The sequence below is a fragment of the Scardinius erythrophthalmus genome (assembly GCF_964197995.2).
Source record: "Scardinius erythrophthalmus genome assembly, chromosome: 1".
Taxonomy (NCBI): domain Eukaryota; kingdom Metazoa; phylum Chordata; class Actinopteri; order Cypriniformes; family Leuciscidae; genus Scardinius; species Scardinius erythrophthalmus.
Genome location: NC_138221.1, coordinates 13,260,048 through 13,278,827, shown reverse-complemented (window position 1 = coordinate 13,278,827; position 18,780 = coordinate 13,260,048). Strand labels below are relative to the sequence as shown.

Genomic DNA, 18,780 nt, shown 5'->3' with positions numbered 1-18,780 from the left:
TTGTATTTTAAAGAGAAGTGTTACTTGTGTTATGTGCTTACGAATTTAATGTCTTAAACTTCTGATCTAAGTTACCTTTATAATAAATAGTGTTTAACTATAGTTTGGATATTTATATCCGCTGCAGAGCTGATAGTTGCGGCCGGTTCAAATGAACGCTGGACGAGTCATTTGCATGGCCGTAATAAGTAATTCTTTCGAATTCCCTATAAATTAATTAATAATTCCTTTTGAGCTAAATTGACCTGTCAGAATTACTAAATTACGTTACACGATGCCACGGTAAATACTCGGGAGAGAGTGTGTGCGCAGATAGTAAACGAAGATTAAAGAGGAGATCGGAGAAGCCGCGAGTGAGCGAGACGGAGAAAAGAGGAGAGATGAGCTGGTGAGATACAGCAGGAAAAATAAAAGGAGGTGACAATGGATGATGAAGCAGCAAGTATGCAGCATCTGATGCCGTCGATGATGCCCCCAGGCAAGTTTGATTTCAGCCATATTAGTGAATGGCCCAAATGGATGCGACGCTTTGAGCGTTATAGAATTGCGTCAGGCCTAGACAAGCAGTCACAAGAATTTCAGGTTAATACGTTTATGTATACCATCGGTGACAAAGCTGAAGATGTCCTGAATGTTCTTTCCTGTCTGAGAAGGAGAAAAAGTCATATGAGACAGTGGAAACAGCGTCCACAGGCATTGTGTAAGCAAAAGTAATGTGATTTTTGAACGTGTACGTTTTAACAGACGTAATCAAGAGGCAGGAGAGCGTATAGAAGCTTTCATCACTGCTGTACATGCTCTGGCAGAACATTGTGAGTCTGGAGCTTTAAGAGACGAACTGATAAGGGACATAATTGTCGTTGGTATACAAGATGCAAGACTGTCTGAAAGTTTGCAACTTGATCCTGAGCTCAGACTGGAAAAAGCCGTGATTAAAATGAGGCAAAGTGAGGCCGTGAAGAGACAGCAGTCTATCCTGGGTGTAAGTTCACGTGAGGTGCGAATAGCAGGGGACGTTCATGCTTTAAGTTTAAAACCAAACTGGGTGTGGAAAATGCAGAAATATAAAGAGACACAATTGGAGAGAGTGTCCTGCATGTGAAGGGGAATGCCCTAAATGCCACAAAAAGGGACATTTTGCAAAGCAGTGTTGGTCAGCTGGAACGGTTAATGGCATCACTCGGGATCGAGAAGAGCAGAGCATGAAAGACTTTGCTTTCCTGGGAGAGGTGAGTTCAATAGAGACAAGTGAGTGGATTGATCTAGTCAGATTGAATGGTCAAAATACTGAGTTCAAGCTGGACTCTGGCGCAGCAGTTCCTGCAATCCCAGAAAGCTTTTCAGCAGCCGTTCATGGCAAACTCCAGCCACCCTGCAAAGTCCTGTATGGGCCCGGTAACCAGGCCCTCGATGTTCAGGGACTATTCACACACAACGTAATGACGAACGCGGTTGCCAAGCCCTGTTTATTTGAACCGCGAGAGGCGTCAATTGCCGTCATTACGTTGTGCGTCAAGTTCAAGTGTTACTCTTTTGTACACTTATAACTCGGAAACTAGTTATTTTAGTCGATACAGTTTTAAATATTGATATTTTTCTTATACAAACGCATCGCTTCACTTCAGAAGGCCTTTATTAGAGACACGTGGAGCACTTTAATGATGGATGGATGCACTGTGATGGACTCCCAAAAACAAACGGCCATTCACTGCCATTATAAAGCTTGGAAGAGCTAGGACATTTTTTTAACTCCTATTGTATTCGTCTGAAAGAAGAATGTCATATACACCTAGGATGTAGCCTGATGTCGTCATACTCAGATTCTAGTCAGAATGTGAGTCTGATACTGCTCCATTGGGCTGTGATTATGTGGCATGTTTCAACCGAACCAGGAAAGAAAATGCCTCTGCACTCAATTGTATAAACCAATCAGAGCAATGGAGTAAGTGATGTATGTTTTTCATTCATCTTTCCGATCGACAAATGCCTTGATCGCGGTTGATATCTTCTATAACAGACGCGATGGCGGAATCTACACATGATGTTTTATAAACAAAGTTCGGGAGGAGCACGTTCAAATTATCCAATCAACTTGTCATCAAACAATTACCATGTCTACCCTATCAGCATGAGAGGAAGCACATATTTATTAACTCACCTAACATTCCTTGACAGTTTTAAGCATCCCTCCACTCACTCTCGGCTGGTTCTTCCGAATACGAAACTTTGGGTTCGGGCCGAATACCGATCCCGGAGCCTCTCCTCGGACAGCACGTTAAATATGCATGTATTCTATCTGACTTATTTGTAAGTGTGACCTCGTGAAATCTCAATTCTCCAGCATCATATTAAGCCTGCCCTGACAATTTGATTGGTCCAAACAATTTTTGTTCGGGCATAATAGCTCCTCAACGGATCAAGTCCAGACCGAACTTCCCGACCTAAATTGTTTGTGGGCAGGGCTAAGTTCGGCTGGCATCCAGGCTACCTAAGATGGCTTCAGGGTGAGTAAATCATGGGCTAATTTTCATTTTTGGGTGAACTATCCCTTTCAGTTTAGTTTTGCATTTCATATTTCTCCATTCCCATCTATCAAACCATCAGGAATGCTCAGCAAGCTTTCATCAAGTAACTTCAAAAGTGCGTTCTTTCAATTCAAAACAAATTCTTTTGCTCGAATGGATACTTTGACAATTTTCAATCTGGTTTCCGACCGCACCACAGCACAGAGACAGCGCTCATAAAGATAATAAACGATATTCACTTAAATACTGATTCAGGAAAATTATCAGTGCTGGTACTACTCGACCTCAGTGCTGCATTTGACACTGTCGATCGACTGTGCTGTGGTGCGGTATAAATCATTCAATGGCCTAGGACCTCAAAACATTGCATATATGCTCACTGAATATAAACCCAACAGATCACTCAGATCATTAGGATCATATCAGCTAGAAATACCTAGGGTTCACTCTAAGCATGGCGAGTCCGTGGGATCAGAGATCAGATCAGATGTGCTCCTACTGTAGTCACTTTCAAATCCAGACTCAAAACACATCTGTTTAGCTATGCATTTAATGAATGAGCACTGTGCCAATGTTCGTCCGACTGTTTGTACTGTATTGTATTAATTTTTCTAAACTGTTTTAATTATTTTTATTATTTTTATTTCTTCTATGTAAAGCACTTTGAATTGCCATTGTGTATGAAATGTGCTATATAAATAAACTTGCCTTGCCTTGCCTTAATTCAAACTACTGGTGGTGGTGTTTTACGACCTGAAAGTGTTTACGCTTCTAAAAATCAATCACTTTAATTCCCAATTCTACCCCATTCTGTACCTAAACAAGCCTTCTAACTCCATGAGTTATGGGTCATCTCATACAGTATTGATGTCACGGTTCATAAATCCTTGTGTTCATTTTGTGTATCTGTTGGTGTTTTTGTAGGTGCTGGGTCTATGTGGGTGGTGCTTGTTTGTTGCCTAGTGACCAGCTCATCACTCTAATCAGTCTTTTCAGCTGCAGCTAGTTTACTGCCTATATCTAGCTGGAGTGAGTTATGCTGGGTGTCGGTTCGTTACTCATGTCTTGTTCTCATTGCCAGTTACCTCGTCAGAGTTGCTTGCTGTGTTTGCATGCTCATCTGAGTCCCGTGTTGCGCTGGATTACATCGACCAGCATCCTTGTCTGTGATTCCACATTGAGAGTTTCCTGTAGTGCACCCTGAGTATCCACTTTGTGGTATCATCTGTCGAGTTTCATCAGGCTCCTGCATCTTGTCTGACCTGAGTATTTTCTCTGTCTAAATAAACTGTCTGTTTGCTACTTGCACTTGGATCTTGGAACTTGTTATTGTGACAATTAATGCACATCAGACTTACGTGACTCTCTTCAAACCTTAAAACTTAACTGCATTACACGTTACTCACATCCTCTTTTGCTAACACTAAAGATAACTTTGTTACTAACAATCGTCAAGCATATCATAAACCTTGCATATTAAATCTCCTGAGGTAAGCATACTATCCTTACAAACTTCTGGTTGTGGTGGCAGTTTCCCTTATTTATTTCCTAGCCAACCCAGCTTTTTCCATTCGGCCTATCGAGGCTAACTCACTAATAACTCACTAACTCAAGCTGTCTTCTCCTCACCACGGCCTAATGTGGCAGTCTTTCACGGCTTACTTGGCATTACTCACAACACTAGGCAACGGCCTAACGGTTAGCTCTGTTTAAAGATTATTACACCTATGTCAATGTCTGTATTTTTCAATAATATAATCTATTTTCTTTGCCTAAACATCTTAAGTTCTTCATCCAGGGAATCCTCCAACTGGTGGGCTTCATCTTCAGGCGGGAACTGAGATTTTCTTCTTGTTGATTTCATCTATGGCTGTGTCTGAAGTCAGTTGTAGTTCTTGTGTTTCTCTTTTCTTCAGAAACCCACTTTAAGAAAGAAGAGGAACTGTTTTCTGAATGTGTGAGAATTCACACCGGTTAAACCAGTGCGATCGAACTGAGTTCTCACAGCCAGCGATGACATGCTTCTGAAAACACTAGAGCTCAAAGCCACAACACAAAGAGACTGTCACGCAGGTGTAGAAACACACACGAAGATGAAGATGAATATGAATATTTAATAAATCCAACAAGTAATCCAAACAGGAACAGAATAACATGCAACACACCCACTAAAGACGACACTGACTGAACCAGAACTGAACACAAATACAGGTGATGATGATGGTGTTTGATGAGTGTAAAGCTGAAAATAATTAGTGTCCATGACAACAAAAGAGTGATTAAGGCAGACGATGATGAAACACAACGAGTCCAAACAAACCTGACTGTGACCGACACAAAAGACAACCATTACTGTGGACAGCAAGTTCGGTCCGACTACGGCATGATTAGTGTCATTGTTCTCGGTGTGACTCAAGAAATCTATCAAGACTCGTTTCATTACAAAAGGAAAAAATAAAAGATATCTTCTTTTTTCCATTATATTTTTACAAGGAAGAAATCTGAGTGTGGCGACGTGGTGGTTACTCTCAGGGTTTAGAGAGAACAATTTAAAGTTTAAACCAGGGAGGGCCTATACCAGCAATAAAAAGTTTTACCAGACTTAAAAATCTACACCTCTAAGATACCCGACTACGCCATCCCGGAGGCTAATTTACCGGGGAATTGCCTTTTATAAGCATCACTGAAGCACACAGGTTCGATTACGGACTTGAAACAGAGGTGAAATACAAAAAAAAACTATTTTATTGGAAAGCATTAAATCACATGTACGAAAATCCACATATGTAGATATAATACACACACACAGACACACGCACAACTCTGCCTCCACTCCAGGGCTGGGGCCTGCTCGCCTACTCTGAAAAACACAGCAAACACACGTGAACTCACACTTCACCCCCAAATGTGGAACATTGCACGCGGAAGAGACCGCCACCAAACAGAGAGAAAGGGCTCGTCCACACACACACACAAACCCTAGTCACCCCAACTTCTGGAGCGGAAACAGAAACTACAATTTAGACATACAAACATATACACACATGCATCCGTATAAAATTTGGTAATCAAAAAAAAAAAAAAAAAAAACTCTCTATTTATATACATTGTAAATAACAAATTCACACAAAAAAAACAACTGATCAAGACAAAAAAAAAATAGGATTTTAAGTAGTAACGGATTCACAGTAACTTGATTAACACAAGAAATAATAATAATAGTAATAATAAATTCACAGCAACTGAGCTACAACAAAAGAAAATTTGATTTGTAAAACAACAGGTTCACATGAGCAAAAAAAAACAATTAAATGGGCAAAGAAACCAATTCAGAAAAATTGAGACAGAAAAAAACCCAGATAACGCTGGTGACTATTGAGTGGTCATTCAAACCATTCGAGGCCTCGGAGTGAGAGTAGGCCACACAGTGCTGAATCTGCGGCACGCCAGGCTACCGTTCAGTTGGTAATCAAAGTGTCTAGCGCCGAAATGAACACACATAGAATAAAGCAAGTACAACACAGCAGCACGCTAATATAGTTTAGGGATACTACACATCCAGTCTGGCAGTCTGGCCAGCGACACGCCGCATAACGAAACAATCTGCAGCCCAATATTGAACAATGATCAGTAATGAGAGCGTCAGCATACGAGAGTACAGCCGCCAAAAGCCCCGACGAGAAGCCCACTGCAACGTCTCTCCCTCTATGTCTTAACTGTAAAGATAAGGACAAGACACTTAGAATGACCAATCCAGCCTGTGCAACAAGCAATAGTTAAAACAACCTACCGGTTTCAACTCTTTGCTGTACGCAGGGGATTTAAACTCTCGGACATTAAAACAATCCAGTACAACGCGCGTTGCAACAATATGCCACAGGATTCCTCAGTCCACACTAGATAGAGAGATGAGCCAAATGAGCAGATAAAACCCCAGTCGATACAAGCATTCAGTAATACAGCCATGACATGCCGCTCCTTACCATACAAACACTCCCGCGCCATCCGTTGAAATAGATGACGTCACCCGTGACAGAGAGACGCAGACACCCAAAAGCTGCCTTTATAGGCCAAATAACACACGTGAAATAAGGCACGCCCCCAATCAATCTGCAAATGAAATTACTACCATTGGCTACAAGAGCATGGTGCCGATGACACATACTGGCTCTCATAATGACACACCAAGGTAGGCTATTCATAAAATATAGCCAACACTGGCTCATTGGAAAAACGTTGCAAAACGCAAAATACGTACCAATATGTACATATTACTGCAGTTTCTAAAACAAATGAAGACTAGAGGCAGTAAAACAGCAAGCACTTTTAATCGTTTTCACACACATTTCTGATAACTTATTAAGCTTGCTCAGTAGCTCAGCTGGAAGACCTTGGGTTCGAATCCCATGAAAGACGAGTCATGATATAAGAGCTCAAAGTTCATAAATAATCTTAAACACCATGGCTACGATTACATTTTTATGTCGCATTTGCTTTTGTTAATGTGACCGGATGCTCTCCTTTCCATGTTGCCCACTTATACAAATTAAGTTAGAGTTTCCCGCCGTAAATTTCCCTTTAAGTGTTGGGACACGTCACTTCCGATTGGCCATAAATGGCCTCTTTCAGCCTGTTAGGATACGCTGCTTCCTGTTGACTCGGGGGTTCCCTTTCACTTCCCACGTGCGGGCGTTCCGAGTGTGGCGTTCCGCCAGCGGTTGCGTGTTTCTACAATGGCGATTGCCTACGGTAAGCTTGTAATGCAGTGGCTATGACAATTGTGGTTGGGTATTAATCTGACTTGTGGGTATGACGTTTAGCCTGTTGCAGGCATGTGTGAACTCATTTATGCGACGCTGCGGGATCAAAGTGAGGTCAAATAATCTAGAGGTGGGCGGTTCGGTGCTTGACTGATTTCATCGTCGGGTAAGTCTGGTGCTGCGTTCCAGTCCACTTTTAGACACGCACTTGCGAACTTCCCTAAGCACTTCCCCTCGGGGGAATCCCTGCCGCCATTTTGAAGTGCGTTCCACTTCGTGAAGTGGACGAGGGAAGTTTATATGGACAGACCCTTGTTCCCTCGATTTTGACCGAGGGAGCGAGTCTGCTTCAAATGTACACTTCAGGCACCTATATGTCCCACAATGCAGTACGATTGTGACGTCACCACATATCTCATCTAATCACCACCACAACAGACAACTCTATGATATATTAATTATATATATTTTTTGTTTAAAACAACCCAAACACACATAAACATTTGGATGCTGCATTAAACAAATTCTTAAAGGAAAAAAAAATGTAAATAATAAATCAACTCCACAGCTGATTCCAAGTGATCAAGGGCTTAGGACGTTCCAGTTCAGCCCATTGCAGTTTCCGCCAGTAGTGGGCACTCGCAATGACGTACATCCGAGTGAACGAGACGGAGGGAAGTTTGAGTGAAGGGCATGACAGTTTTGGACTGGAACGCAGCACAGGTCGAAGGAAGTTACGGGTGCTGCGTGTGTGGGCATTTATCTTGAAAGGAGGTGCTTATAGCTTGTTTCAGAGATATACAGACCAGTTCGTGCGATGGGATCAAAGCGAAACCAAACCATCTAAAAGTGGTTCGTTCCGAGCGAGTGACTGACTTCATTGTCGGGTAAGCTTTATCCTGATTGGGTCGAGACATTGGGCATTTTTGTGGGTATTAAGCATTGTGTTTCCCCTTTTAAGGTGTTTGAGATCTTTTGTGCAAATCTTTGCTCTCTATTTCAGAAGGCCTATCTAATGCGAGGAATCACCGTTGTCCTACAGTTTATTTTTCCATTGTTTGTTTATTTTGATTAATAGTTATGGTTTGTGTCTTACGAGTGGAATGACGATGTTATAAAATGTTTTTTTTTTTTTTTTTTTTTTTAAATTATTTGTTAGTGGGAGCTACTGTTCCCAGGCGAGTGTTTTGGTTTATTAATATTTTCCTGTGTTCATATTAATTTGAGTTGATGGTTTGAGCACAGGGTGCGGTGTGCAGTGAGACGCACGGATTTTGTGTGCAGTGGTGAGAGTTACTCCATAGTGTGTGCGTGGAGGTACTACCTGTTCTTGAGTCCTCAGCCAACGCTCTTGAATGTAGTGTTATTGTATGTCATTGTGAGTGTTTGTTAAAACGACCATGTTCTCTTCCCTGATCACATAAATGATCAGTTGGGGTGGCACGTCCTGCCTGGCACACCCAGTTCATTTTAAATGAGATTTTATTGTTAATAAAGAATTATTGTGCATGATATTCACGTCTCTGTTCCTTCCTAGTGCAACCAACTTGCGTGCCTTAAGATAAAGTGTATCAATCATTCTCTGAGTGATGTCAGAGTGGCGTAGTCGGTTTTCTTAAAGCTGCAGTTATGCTATTTTTTAAAGTTGCAGTGTAACTCATGCCACATTAACACTATCGGGTAGGTTTAGGGTATAGTGGAGGTGTACGTTATTTTAAAGCGTGATGGTTCATCTTTTAGCGCCACTCATTTCAACTCAGAACTGCGATGATACGGACAAACTTCGACGTAATAAAGCGTTGCCATATTCACCTTCATCTGTTCCGGAAAAAAGACTAAACACACTTTTAGCGCCACTCACTGGACATTTCACTTTGAAACTGAAACGTGCACAACACAACATATTTTACGTCTTGCAAAAATGTTGCCACAGGAACGTTTTTCACATGAGCCAGGGATGCAACATCGCATTTTACAGCAAATTAAATTCAAAATAGACTTTAAAGCATCTCTGAATCGCTTTAAACAGCTCCGTCTGTGTCACAGCACACAAAACAGACACACACTTAAAGCAACACTTTAGTGTCACTATAGCAACTCTAGCAGGATTTCAACACTCATCTGATCAGATCAGAGGAAGTAACCAACCAGAGGAGGAGCTGATGATGTTTAAAGGAAGAGCTGTAACTATATATAATGAAGAGAAAGACTGACAGAAACACAAAATGGCTGATAAGTGTGATCTGTGTCTGCTGGGACTGATCATTCTCTCTTCACTTCTCACAGGTAAAGAAATCTGTATTTTCTCTAAAGACATTTAGTGGAATTAGTCTGGAAAGAGATCATTTGAACATGCTCAGTTTATTCTTGCACACATTCATGTTGTGATCTCAGAGTTGTGTATTGATACACACAGATCATACTGTATTATTCTTGATACTGGACATAGTGTCACTCACACATCTGATGATGAAGAATTATCTTCATATTAAGAGTGGGTCAGTGATTTGAACAGCTCTCTGATAAAGACTAACAGTTTATTCTGGAGAGTGTGTTGTTTGCTTTAAGTCAGGAAAAAAGACTATGATTTAAAACTTCTGCTTTTTATGCTGGTATGTTTTATTGTTTCATTTATTAATATACTGACCCTTTCAAAAAAATGTGAATATCATGGAAAAGTTTATTTATTTCCATAATTCCATTCAAAACGTTAAACTTCCATAGATTATAGATTCAGGGCCCACAACTTAAACAATTTCAAGTATTTAGTTGTTTATTTGTACATAATTTGGGCTTCCAGCTCATAAAACCCACGAAAACAGGATTTAATTTTTTTTGAATATTACATGAAATCACACAGTAATTACACAGTGATACCATGGTCATTGAACCAGGTTTGGGTTCTTTTGGCAGTGTGGGCAGGTGCAAATCCTGCTGGAAAATGAAGTCAGCATGAAGTGCTCTGGAAATGTCCTGGTAGACGGCTGCGTTGACTGGATTTAATAAAGCACAGTGGACCAAAGTCCTCTTTTCTGATGAGAGCAAATTTTGCATCTCATTTGGAAACCAAGGTCCCAGAGTCTGGAGGAAGAATGGAGAGGCACACAATCCAAGATGCTTGAAGTCCAGTGTGAAGTTTCCACAGTCTGTGTTGGTTTGGGGAGCCATGTCATCGGCTGGTGTTGGTCCACTGTGCTGTCCACTCAATGCAGCCGTCTACCAGGACATTTCCAGAGCACTTCATGCTTCCTTAATTTTCCAGCAGGATTTGCACCTGCCCACACTGCCAAAATAACCAAAACCTGGTTCAATGACCATGGTATCACTATGTAATTACTGTGTGATTTCTTGTAATATTCTAATTTTTTGAAATCCTGTTTTCGTGGGTTTTATGAGCTGGAAGCCCAAATTATGAACAAATAAACAACTAAATACTTTAAATCGTTTAAGTTGTGGGCCCTGAATCTATAATCTATGGAAGTTTAACGTTTTGAATGGAATTATGGAAATAAATAAACTTTTCCATGAAATTCAAATTTTTTGGAAAGGGTCTGTATATCATAATGATCACTAAGATATACTGTGTTTCAGGTATCAGTGGAGTGGATGATCATGTGCTCATCAGTTCTGGTGAAAGTGTGTCTCTGTCCTGTAATAATGCTCTTTCTGACTGCAAATCTAAAACTACATGGACCTACTCTAACGGCTTCAATCATTCAGCAGCAGTTGAACTGTTTACTAAAGGGATAAAGAATAAAGACACAGAGAGACATGAGAGACTGAGTCTGGAGTCTGACTGCTCTCTGAACATCAAGAACGTCACAGAAGAAGATTATGGATCTTACAGCTGCCAACAATGGATAGATGTGAATGGAAAAGACCAAAATCAAGGACCTGATGCACGTGTTTATCTGCATGTTCTTCATGGTAAGTTTATGATTATGTGGTCAATTTAAAATTCTCCCTTTAAACTCAGATGATCATTGAAGAGTCTGTAATTTGTGTCTTGTGTTCAGTTTCAGTGTCTCCATCATCATCATCTTCATCCTCTCAGACTGAGATCAGTCCAGGCCGCTCTGTGACTCTCTCCTGTCAGTTGTATTCATACACTGGACTCTCCTGTGATGATCTGGTCAGTTCTGAGGGAGTTGAGCTGTTGTGGGTGAATCAGACTGGTGTTGATCTGAGGACAGACTCCAGATATCAGATATTATCATCATCAGATCAATATCGCTGTATCATCACTCTGACTACAACACTCCTGAATGAAGATGACAACAGAGAGTGGAGATGTCAGCTTACTCTCAGAAATCAACTCGAGACCTCAGTCAGATACACTGTCAAGTATTCAGGTGAGAAAACAGTGTTAGAAGAGCCTCATAATGTCAGTAACACTAAGGTCTATCAGTATCACTGAACCAGAACAAACTGAGGGAACAAAAGCTTCTTTGACTCTCACAGAAGAGTAACTCAAAGCATTGCTTCAAACTAATGAACTGCAGTGAAGTAACAGTCCAAAACGTGATGCTGGAAATAATAAAGGAATTGAAACTTGACAGCAAAAATATTATCTTTTTATGTAATGTGATGATCAAAGTTAAAATATGATGGTCATATTGTACAGTATTATTGATCTGAACTAACATTCATCTTCACAGCTCAAGCTGATTCAACGACAGCAGAGAATCCAGTCCACATCACACACTCTCAGGATCCCTCAACTAGAAACACACACATTTCTAAAGGTACATCATCACTGTCTTTCTCACATCAGTGCTTTTCAGAGCATAATGCTAGAGTTATCTTCAGTGTTAACTCATCAAAATATGACTGTCATATTCAGTATGATTGTCACATTGAGTTGTTGTTTTAGTTTCATTTCATGGACTTTTATGGTGTGTCCTAATTAGCGTACTTATGCATATTCTAGGACATGTTTAGTATAAACAGTGAGAATAGTGTGTTCATATAACACTCCGGTTCTTTCACTCGATTCTCCCAGAAAGCGTCACATGAAGACGATATGTTGAGCTCATCCATGCAGCGCATTCACTGTAGATCCATGAAAAACACCAAACAGACATAAAATACTGCTCATCCACTCACACAATTATCAAAAAACATACATGTAAAAGTAAACAAAACAAATATACAAAGAAAGAGAGAAACACAAAATAAGCCGTACACTCGTAATGCTCGGCAACAAGTTTAACATCTAAAACTTCAGTTATTCATCAAGTCTGGGTGTCTTATGACCCCAATATTAAATAAACTGATTTAAATATCTTTTGAGTGTGTAGCAGAAGAGTAGACAAGCTTTGGGACATACTATCACGTCATATCCCAGATAGCAACATTGTTTCGGCCCAGATCCGGCCCACGTCTGGCACATGTGGAAATATGATCTGGCCCACACACAGCGAGGAATGACGACCCTTGGGCGGACCGCTCTTGTTTGCCAGATCCGCTCCTGTTTGCCAGATCCGCTCCTGTTTGCCAGATCCGCTCCTGTTTGCCAGATCCGCTCCTGTTTGCAAAATAGTAATAAGTGAAGCTGGTAATGCTGTTTGTGGAGTTGTTTAATGCTCCTCTGCTGAGATCTTCACAGATTTAATGTCTTCTTTTCTCTTCAGTTGATTTCATCTGAGGCTGTGTCTGAAGTCAGTTGTAGTTCTTGTGTTTCTGCTCGTCTCTTTTTCTGTTCTCTTCTTTCCTTCAGTGATTCTGCTTGTTAACAGGCTTATTAAGGCTGAAATGACTTTGTAAGATATTATGTATTCTGTAGTGATTACAATTTAGCTCAAAGGAATTATTAATTAATTTATAGGGAATTCAAAAGAGTCACTTATTACAACCGAGCAAATGACTCGTTCGCGGTTCATTTGAACTGGCTGTAACTATCCACTCTGCAACGGATATAAATATCCGAACTATAGTGAAACACTATATAGTTAGCAAGGTAACTTAGATCAGAAGTTTAAGACATTAAATTTGTAAGCACAATAACACAAGTAATATTTCTCTTTAAAATACAAACGAGACTTTATTGATTATTCTAACACATAAAACTAATATCTAACACAAACACACACATACACATTCATACGCGTTGCAGAAAGAAAAGAGTAAGGAAAGATTAAGTTTTAAGAGTGAGAGTAAGAGTGAGATGATGTAATCCCAGTTTTCTATGCACTTATAAGACACAACCTGAATGAACCATCAATCATTAGTTTAACCCTTTTGTCGTTTCCTAGGTTATTAAATCAGTATCAAATACACCAGTTTAGCTAAGAGTCTGGAGGCAGTACTTGCTTGTCTTTGCTTTTGGGGATTCCCTTTTTGTTGCGTGTAAAGGGGTTTTCCCGGTCCGTTCGTTGGCTGGTCTCGCGTGCCTGATGTCTGGGTCACGTGGTCAGTCACGTGGTGTGCTGGCGGGATGAAAGTCTTTGTTTGAAGCTGGCTTTGCAGAAGAAACGTGGCTCGAAATCTTATCGCAAAACTTAACTTAGAACCGAGACTCACAACGGAAAAGAAAGGAAACTAAGAAAAGAAAGGAAATTGAGAAGAGTAGATGATGGCTTGAATGAAGCTGTTTAACCCATGTTCTTCAGATCTTGATTTGGGTTATTTCGTCTGCGCGTTTTACATGGTTACTTGTCTGTCTTAGATCTTCATCTCCCGCTGCATTTTTGGTTCTGCACTGAAACTCTACTTTGTTCTGGTGTTAAGATTTTAAACTCAAATGTCCACCCAGCCTCCTGGATCAGTTCTAACCAATTAGACACTGTCTTTGTTTAGGAGGTGGCGTTCTCTTCACTTCTTATCATAAATCAAGCTTATCTGTGCTCTCCTTACTCTCTAAGCTCTAGCAAAGAGTACAGAGGCCACAGCTAAGACATTATTACTATTATAAGAATCCGAAACATTTTCCACAGATTTCAATCAAGCCATCCTTTGAATTAAGAACATAAGATCATATCGATATGAAACACAACACATTTTCATTCAAAAATCTATCAATTATTACAATTACATGAATTGTATGGCATCTAAGCATATCAGATACACCCATCTATTGTAGGAACAATATAGAATCATGTCGTTGCATGATGCTTGATCTATAAGTCCATTGAAAATTGTTCTTGAATGATTTTATTTATGTTATAGGTAAAATCTCAGCTCTGTGGTTTGAAACGATTTTACACCCTGAGGTCTATCCGAGGTCCTTACGGGGGGGGGGAGTCTGGAATGTTGTGGGCTCGAGCAGCTTCTGCTGTTATCTTGATCGGGCTGAATTGTGCTATCTCTGAGCCAATCATTCTTTTCCAAGCTATCTTACATTGACCAGTTCTTTCTTTAGTTGGGCTCATCTTCTTTGAAGCTTGCATGGCCATAAAGTTCTTAGCTGGGGGTTTTCGTTGGTCAGCGGAGACTGGCTGGCTGGAGCCTTCTTTTATGGCTCTGGGGTTGGTGATTTGGTGTCTGGAATGTTCAGTTCTGTGAGAAACTATGTTTGAACAATTCACCTGGAAGATTCATTTGTGTTTGTTTCGCACTCAATCCTACATATCCCCTCTTCGTACGGCGATGTGTTAAGATGAAGACATCGGTGAACGCTGGAGAAACACGGGTAGAAGAAACAGACACATACAAAGCAAACAACAAGACAACACCTCCATGACTGGTCACTGTACTGGTGCAGGGCATTAGATTACTTAAGTATTAAAAGTTCAAGTTCATTCTCTCAATATGGTCTATTATATTGAGTAGAGTTTAAATTTTGGGATTGTTATTCTAATTTGTTTCGGTACGGTGATTCTTTGATCAAATTCTGTGATTACGTTTGTTTGTTATCTTCTCTTCTAAGTTGTTTCACGTTAAGACGTTTTACCTTTTATTTTCTGGTGAAATAATTTGTGGTAACAATTATGTGACCCATCATGCATGGAGCTCTCTGGCTCACATTCGTTTTAAGGCGGCTTACAAGTGTCAGGCGTGGTGCGTCAATCCTATTACCGTGACCTTGACCCTTAGGGGGGGTAGACATGCATTTTACCTAATACAAGAAGAAGGAAAGTTAAGGAAGAGGTAAAACAAAACAATTGAGTGTTCCTAGTATGGCTTATAACTACTGTTGTGCAGCTAAGGTGTCAGGTATCACAGGGTAATGAGAGGTGTTCTACTTGTTGGATGGATAGCTAGTATGTTTCCTATGGTAAGTGTAGCTAAGTCGTTAAGCTAGTTTCTGAAGTTAGTTTTCTACCTGTGGGGAAAACATGTTTGTTGAATGTTTTCCATGGTAGATGTGGTTAACCTCTACGTGTTAGTGAGCATGTTAGTGGCGTAGGGTAATGCATGTATGTATGTATGTATGGTCAGATCTGTCTCAGTCTGTTTGGCTCCCCCCCTTTTCTTGAAGGCTTGCCCACGTGCTTCTTGGCTTAGCTTTGATGAGCTTAGATGAAGGTTGGCTTGTTGCATCATTGCCTTAGGAAAGGGATCTTCTATGATCTGCTGGGGGTCAGTCCAGTAAGGCAGGAAGTTCTCTGGCAGACATTGGGAGGCAGTTTGGCATGGATGCGTGAAGCTGTGGTGCAAAACTTTGTCTCCGTTGTTGCACTCCTCTTGTGATGCCTTCTGGTTGTGACAGACTTTCTGACCTTCTGTGCTTACTGTGGTTACTGTAGCACACACGTGGTTCTTGAGTTTGGAGCTTGTGTGATGGTTTCTTTGTGAGTAATGGGAAGCCAGTGTGGTGTTTTCTGGTACCTCTGGGTGTTTGTCAGTGGTTGGCTGTGAGAGACCCCTCTGTTCTGTGTTGTTGTAGAACAGGTGGTCGTCATCTTCATTATGAAGGTGTACCAGATGATCATTGGTCTTCCGTTCCATCGCTAGTCATAGTGAATTTGACTCATCTTGTTGGTCATTCGTGTTCAGCTTGTTTTCTATGAACACTTTCATTTGCCTCATTAGTTGCTCCATGTCTTCTGAGGGTAAACTGTCTTGTTCTTGGGCACACTCAGTGTTGTGTTTGACTGAGTGGTGCCGAGGTGAGTTTCGTCGTCGATTACTCACATTGAATGCTTTTGGATGCGTTGGTTGACAGCCTTTGGATATCCAGTTAGGATTCCAGTTGTTTCCTTCTTGTGGGTTCATTGAGAAGCGTGGCTGGTCCCATGGCTTTTCCATGCGGTTGGTGTGGTAGCCGTCATTGGCCTGGGGGTCACGTTCTCTGTGCACCTTGCGAAGGACTGTGGTGTTGTCATGCCACTGGGTGTCTTCCAGTGCATAGCTTGTGTCTTGGCTGAAGGAGTTTGACACTGTGGATGTTTTCAAACCTTTCTTTGAGGACATCTTCTGTTTGATGTGGGCCTTGTGTGTCAGGTCACGTAGCTGTTGAATTGTCATTGTGTCTGGGCTGGCCATGAGATAAAGATGATGACTCAATCCAGGGTGCAGGTTTCTCAGGAAGAGGGTTTTGAAATTCACATCCTCTTCATGTTCAGGTGAGTTATGTGCACCAAAGAAGGCTTGTCGAAAACGGTGGTAGTAGGCTTGGGGAGTCTCGTGTCGACCTTGTTTGGTTTCCAAGGCGATTAACACACCATGTTCCGACTCTGGGCCTGTGAATTCCTTAATCAGTGTCTCACATAGCAGCTGGTAGTTTGACTTGACATGAGCAGGTTGTCGGTCTAGGAAGCTTCGTACCTCTGGACTGCAGGTGGATCGGAGGAGGTAGAACCTGTCTCTGTCAGTCACATGTGGTCTCACCTCTAGGTGGAAGTTGATATCTCGGATGTAGGCTTCAATGTCTTGGCCCTCTGTGGAGTTCGGGTTGAACTGAGTGATATTCTTAACCAGCTTGTTGAGATCTTTAAAGGTCATCGCCTGCGCAGCTTTGGAGTCTGCCTGGATGAGCTCTCGTTGCTTGTTGGCAGTGAACAGTTCTGTAGTGAAGGCTGGTGATGTTTTGGGTTGCGGCCATTCACCTTTTCTGTGGTATGGCAGTTCTTGGATGGAGGACTCTGTTCTGCTCAGCAGTGGTGATGCTGAGGGAGGTCTCTCCCTTCTTGGCTCTGGTTTCTGTTGGAAAATGTGCTGGAGTTCACCTCTGACCGCGTAGAGCTCGTCGTTGGCGTCATCTCGCTGTTGGGTCAGATGGTCAATGTCAGCACTGCACCTTTCCAGGTGGTCTTTCAGAGCATTAATTTTAGAGTTCTTGTCTTTAATGTCAGCTTTAGCTTTCTCTAGCTGATGTTCAGCAGCCTGGAGTTGGTTTACCAGGTGCTTCTGGACAGTCTTTAATTCTTGTTTGTCACGTTCAGTGACTGCAAGGGCTTCTTGGAGCTTGTCAACTTGTTTCTTTGTTTCTTGCTCCACTACATCAGGCATGAGTTTGTCTTGAGCTTTCATTTTGAGCTGGTCTGTGCAGCGCTGAGTGTGCATCAGCTCTCTCAAGAACTCAGTGGTCTGACGCTTGAAGTCGTCCTGGACTTTCACTTCCAGCTTGTCTATGCGGCTCTGGGCACGTGTCAGCTCCTCCTGAAGGTGGGTGATGTGCTTGTCGCTTAGTGTCAGCTGGGCTGTAAAGGCATTGCTTAGGGAACAGATGATCTTGGTTAGTTCCACGTGGTTGTGGTTTTGGCTTGAATCATTTGTCAGGAATCTTCTCAGCGTTATGATTATTATTAAAAATAATAACAGTTCAATTGTCTTTGGTGTGAGGCAGTCTGTGATGCCTCTGAGCCAGACGTCCACGTCGTCAGTGGGGTTTGTCGTCCACGGCATGTTGGCACGCTGGAGTGAAGAGACTGACACAGATCTGTGAGGGGTATGAGCTACAGTATATGTGGTTGAACACTAAGTGTCGTTTCAGTGACTGTACAACAATAGTGAAGTGTTGCAATGTCTAAGTGTTGGTCTCAGTGTAGACAGGTAGGTTAGTGATGTGGAAACTTTGTCACTCAACTAAGTGAGGGAAAAATAGAGAAAAAGGTTAAAACAAATTCAATAACAAAAAGAAAGAAAGTTCTTAACTATGAGAAATATTTTTCTCGTAAACGTTTCCTATCAAAGAGAATCTGTTTCCAGAAAGGTAAACAATATAATTGTTTGTTTTCCAACGAAAAATAATACAATAATAATGCTGATACCTCTTTTCTAAGTTTGACAGGATTGACACACCTTCAGTTTGGACCGCTTACAGCTCTGATGGGATGCTTTGAAGGCGACGGTTGCTCAACACTTGTCTCTGTTAATTGATCTTGGATAAGATGTCAAATTGTAAATTGCGTGTACAGATGCAGGGAGAGTATGGAGAACAGAGAGGGTTTGATCAAAAATCAAATACCTAATAATTGTTTTCTTTGGAAAAATTATCTTTCTCTTTCTTTAGACTCGATTTATGGTTCTTCCAGGTTTGTTCCCTACAAATGTGAAGAATGGGAAAGCAGGACAGAACAGGAAGGATGTAAGAAGGAAAGGAGGGAAGGAGA

At 41.3% G+C, this 18,780-nt stretch overlaps 1 protein-coding gene across 1 annotated transcript; it reads left to right on the top strand.

The window, feature by feature from the left end:
- Positions 1-9,510: 9,510 nt before the first annotated feature.
- LOC308695053 (uncharacterized protein) lies at positions 9,511-11,702 on the top strand (the record flags this gene model as incomplete). Its single annotated transcript, XM_081372977.1, has 3 exons — positions 9,511-9,571; positions 10,877-11,212; positions 11,302-11,702. The coding sequence occupies 3 exons, from the start codon at positions 9,511-9,513 to the stop codon at positions 11,700-11,702; spliced, it is 798 nt and encodes a 265-aa protein (XP_081229103.1).
- Between the last annotated feature and the right edge of the window lie 7,078 nt (positions 11,703-18,780).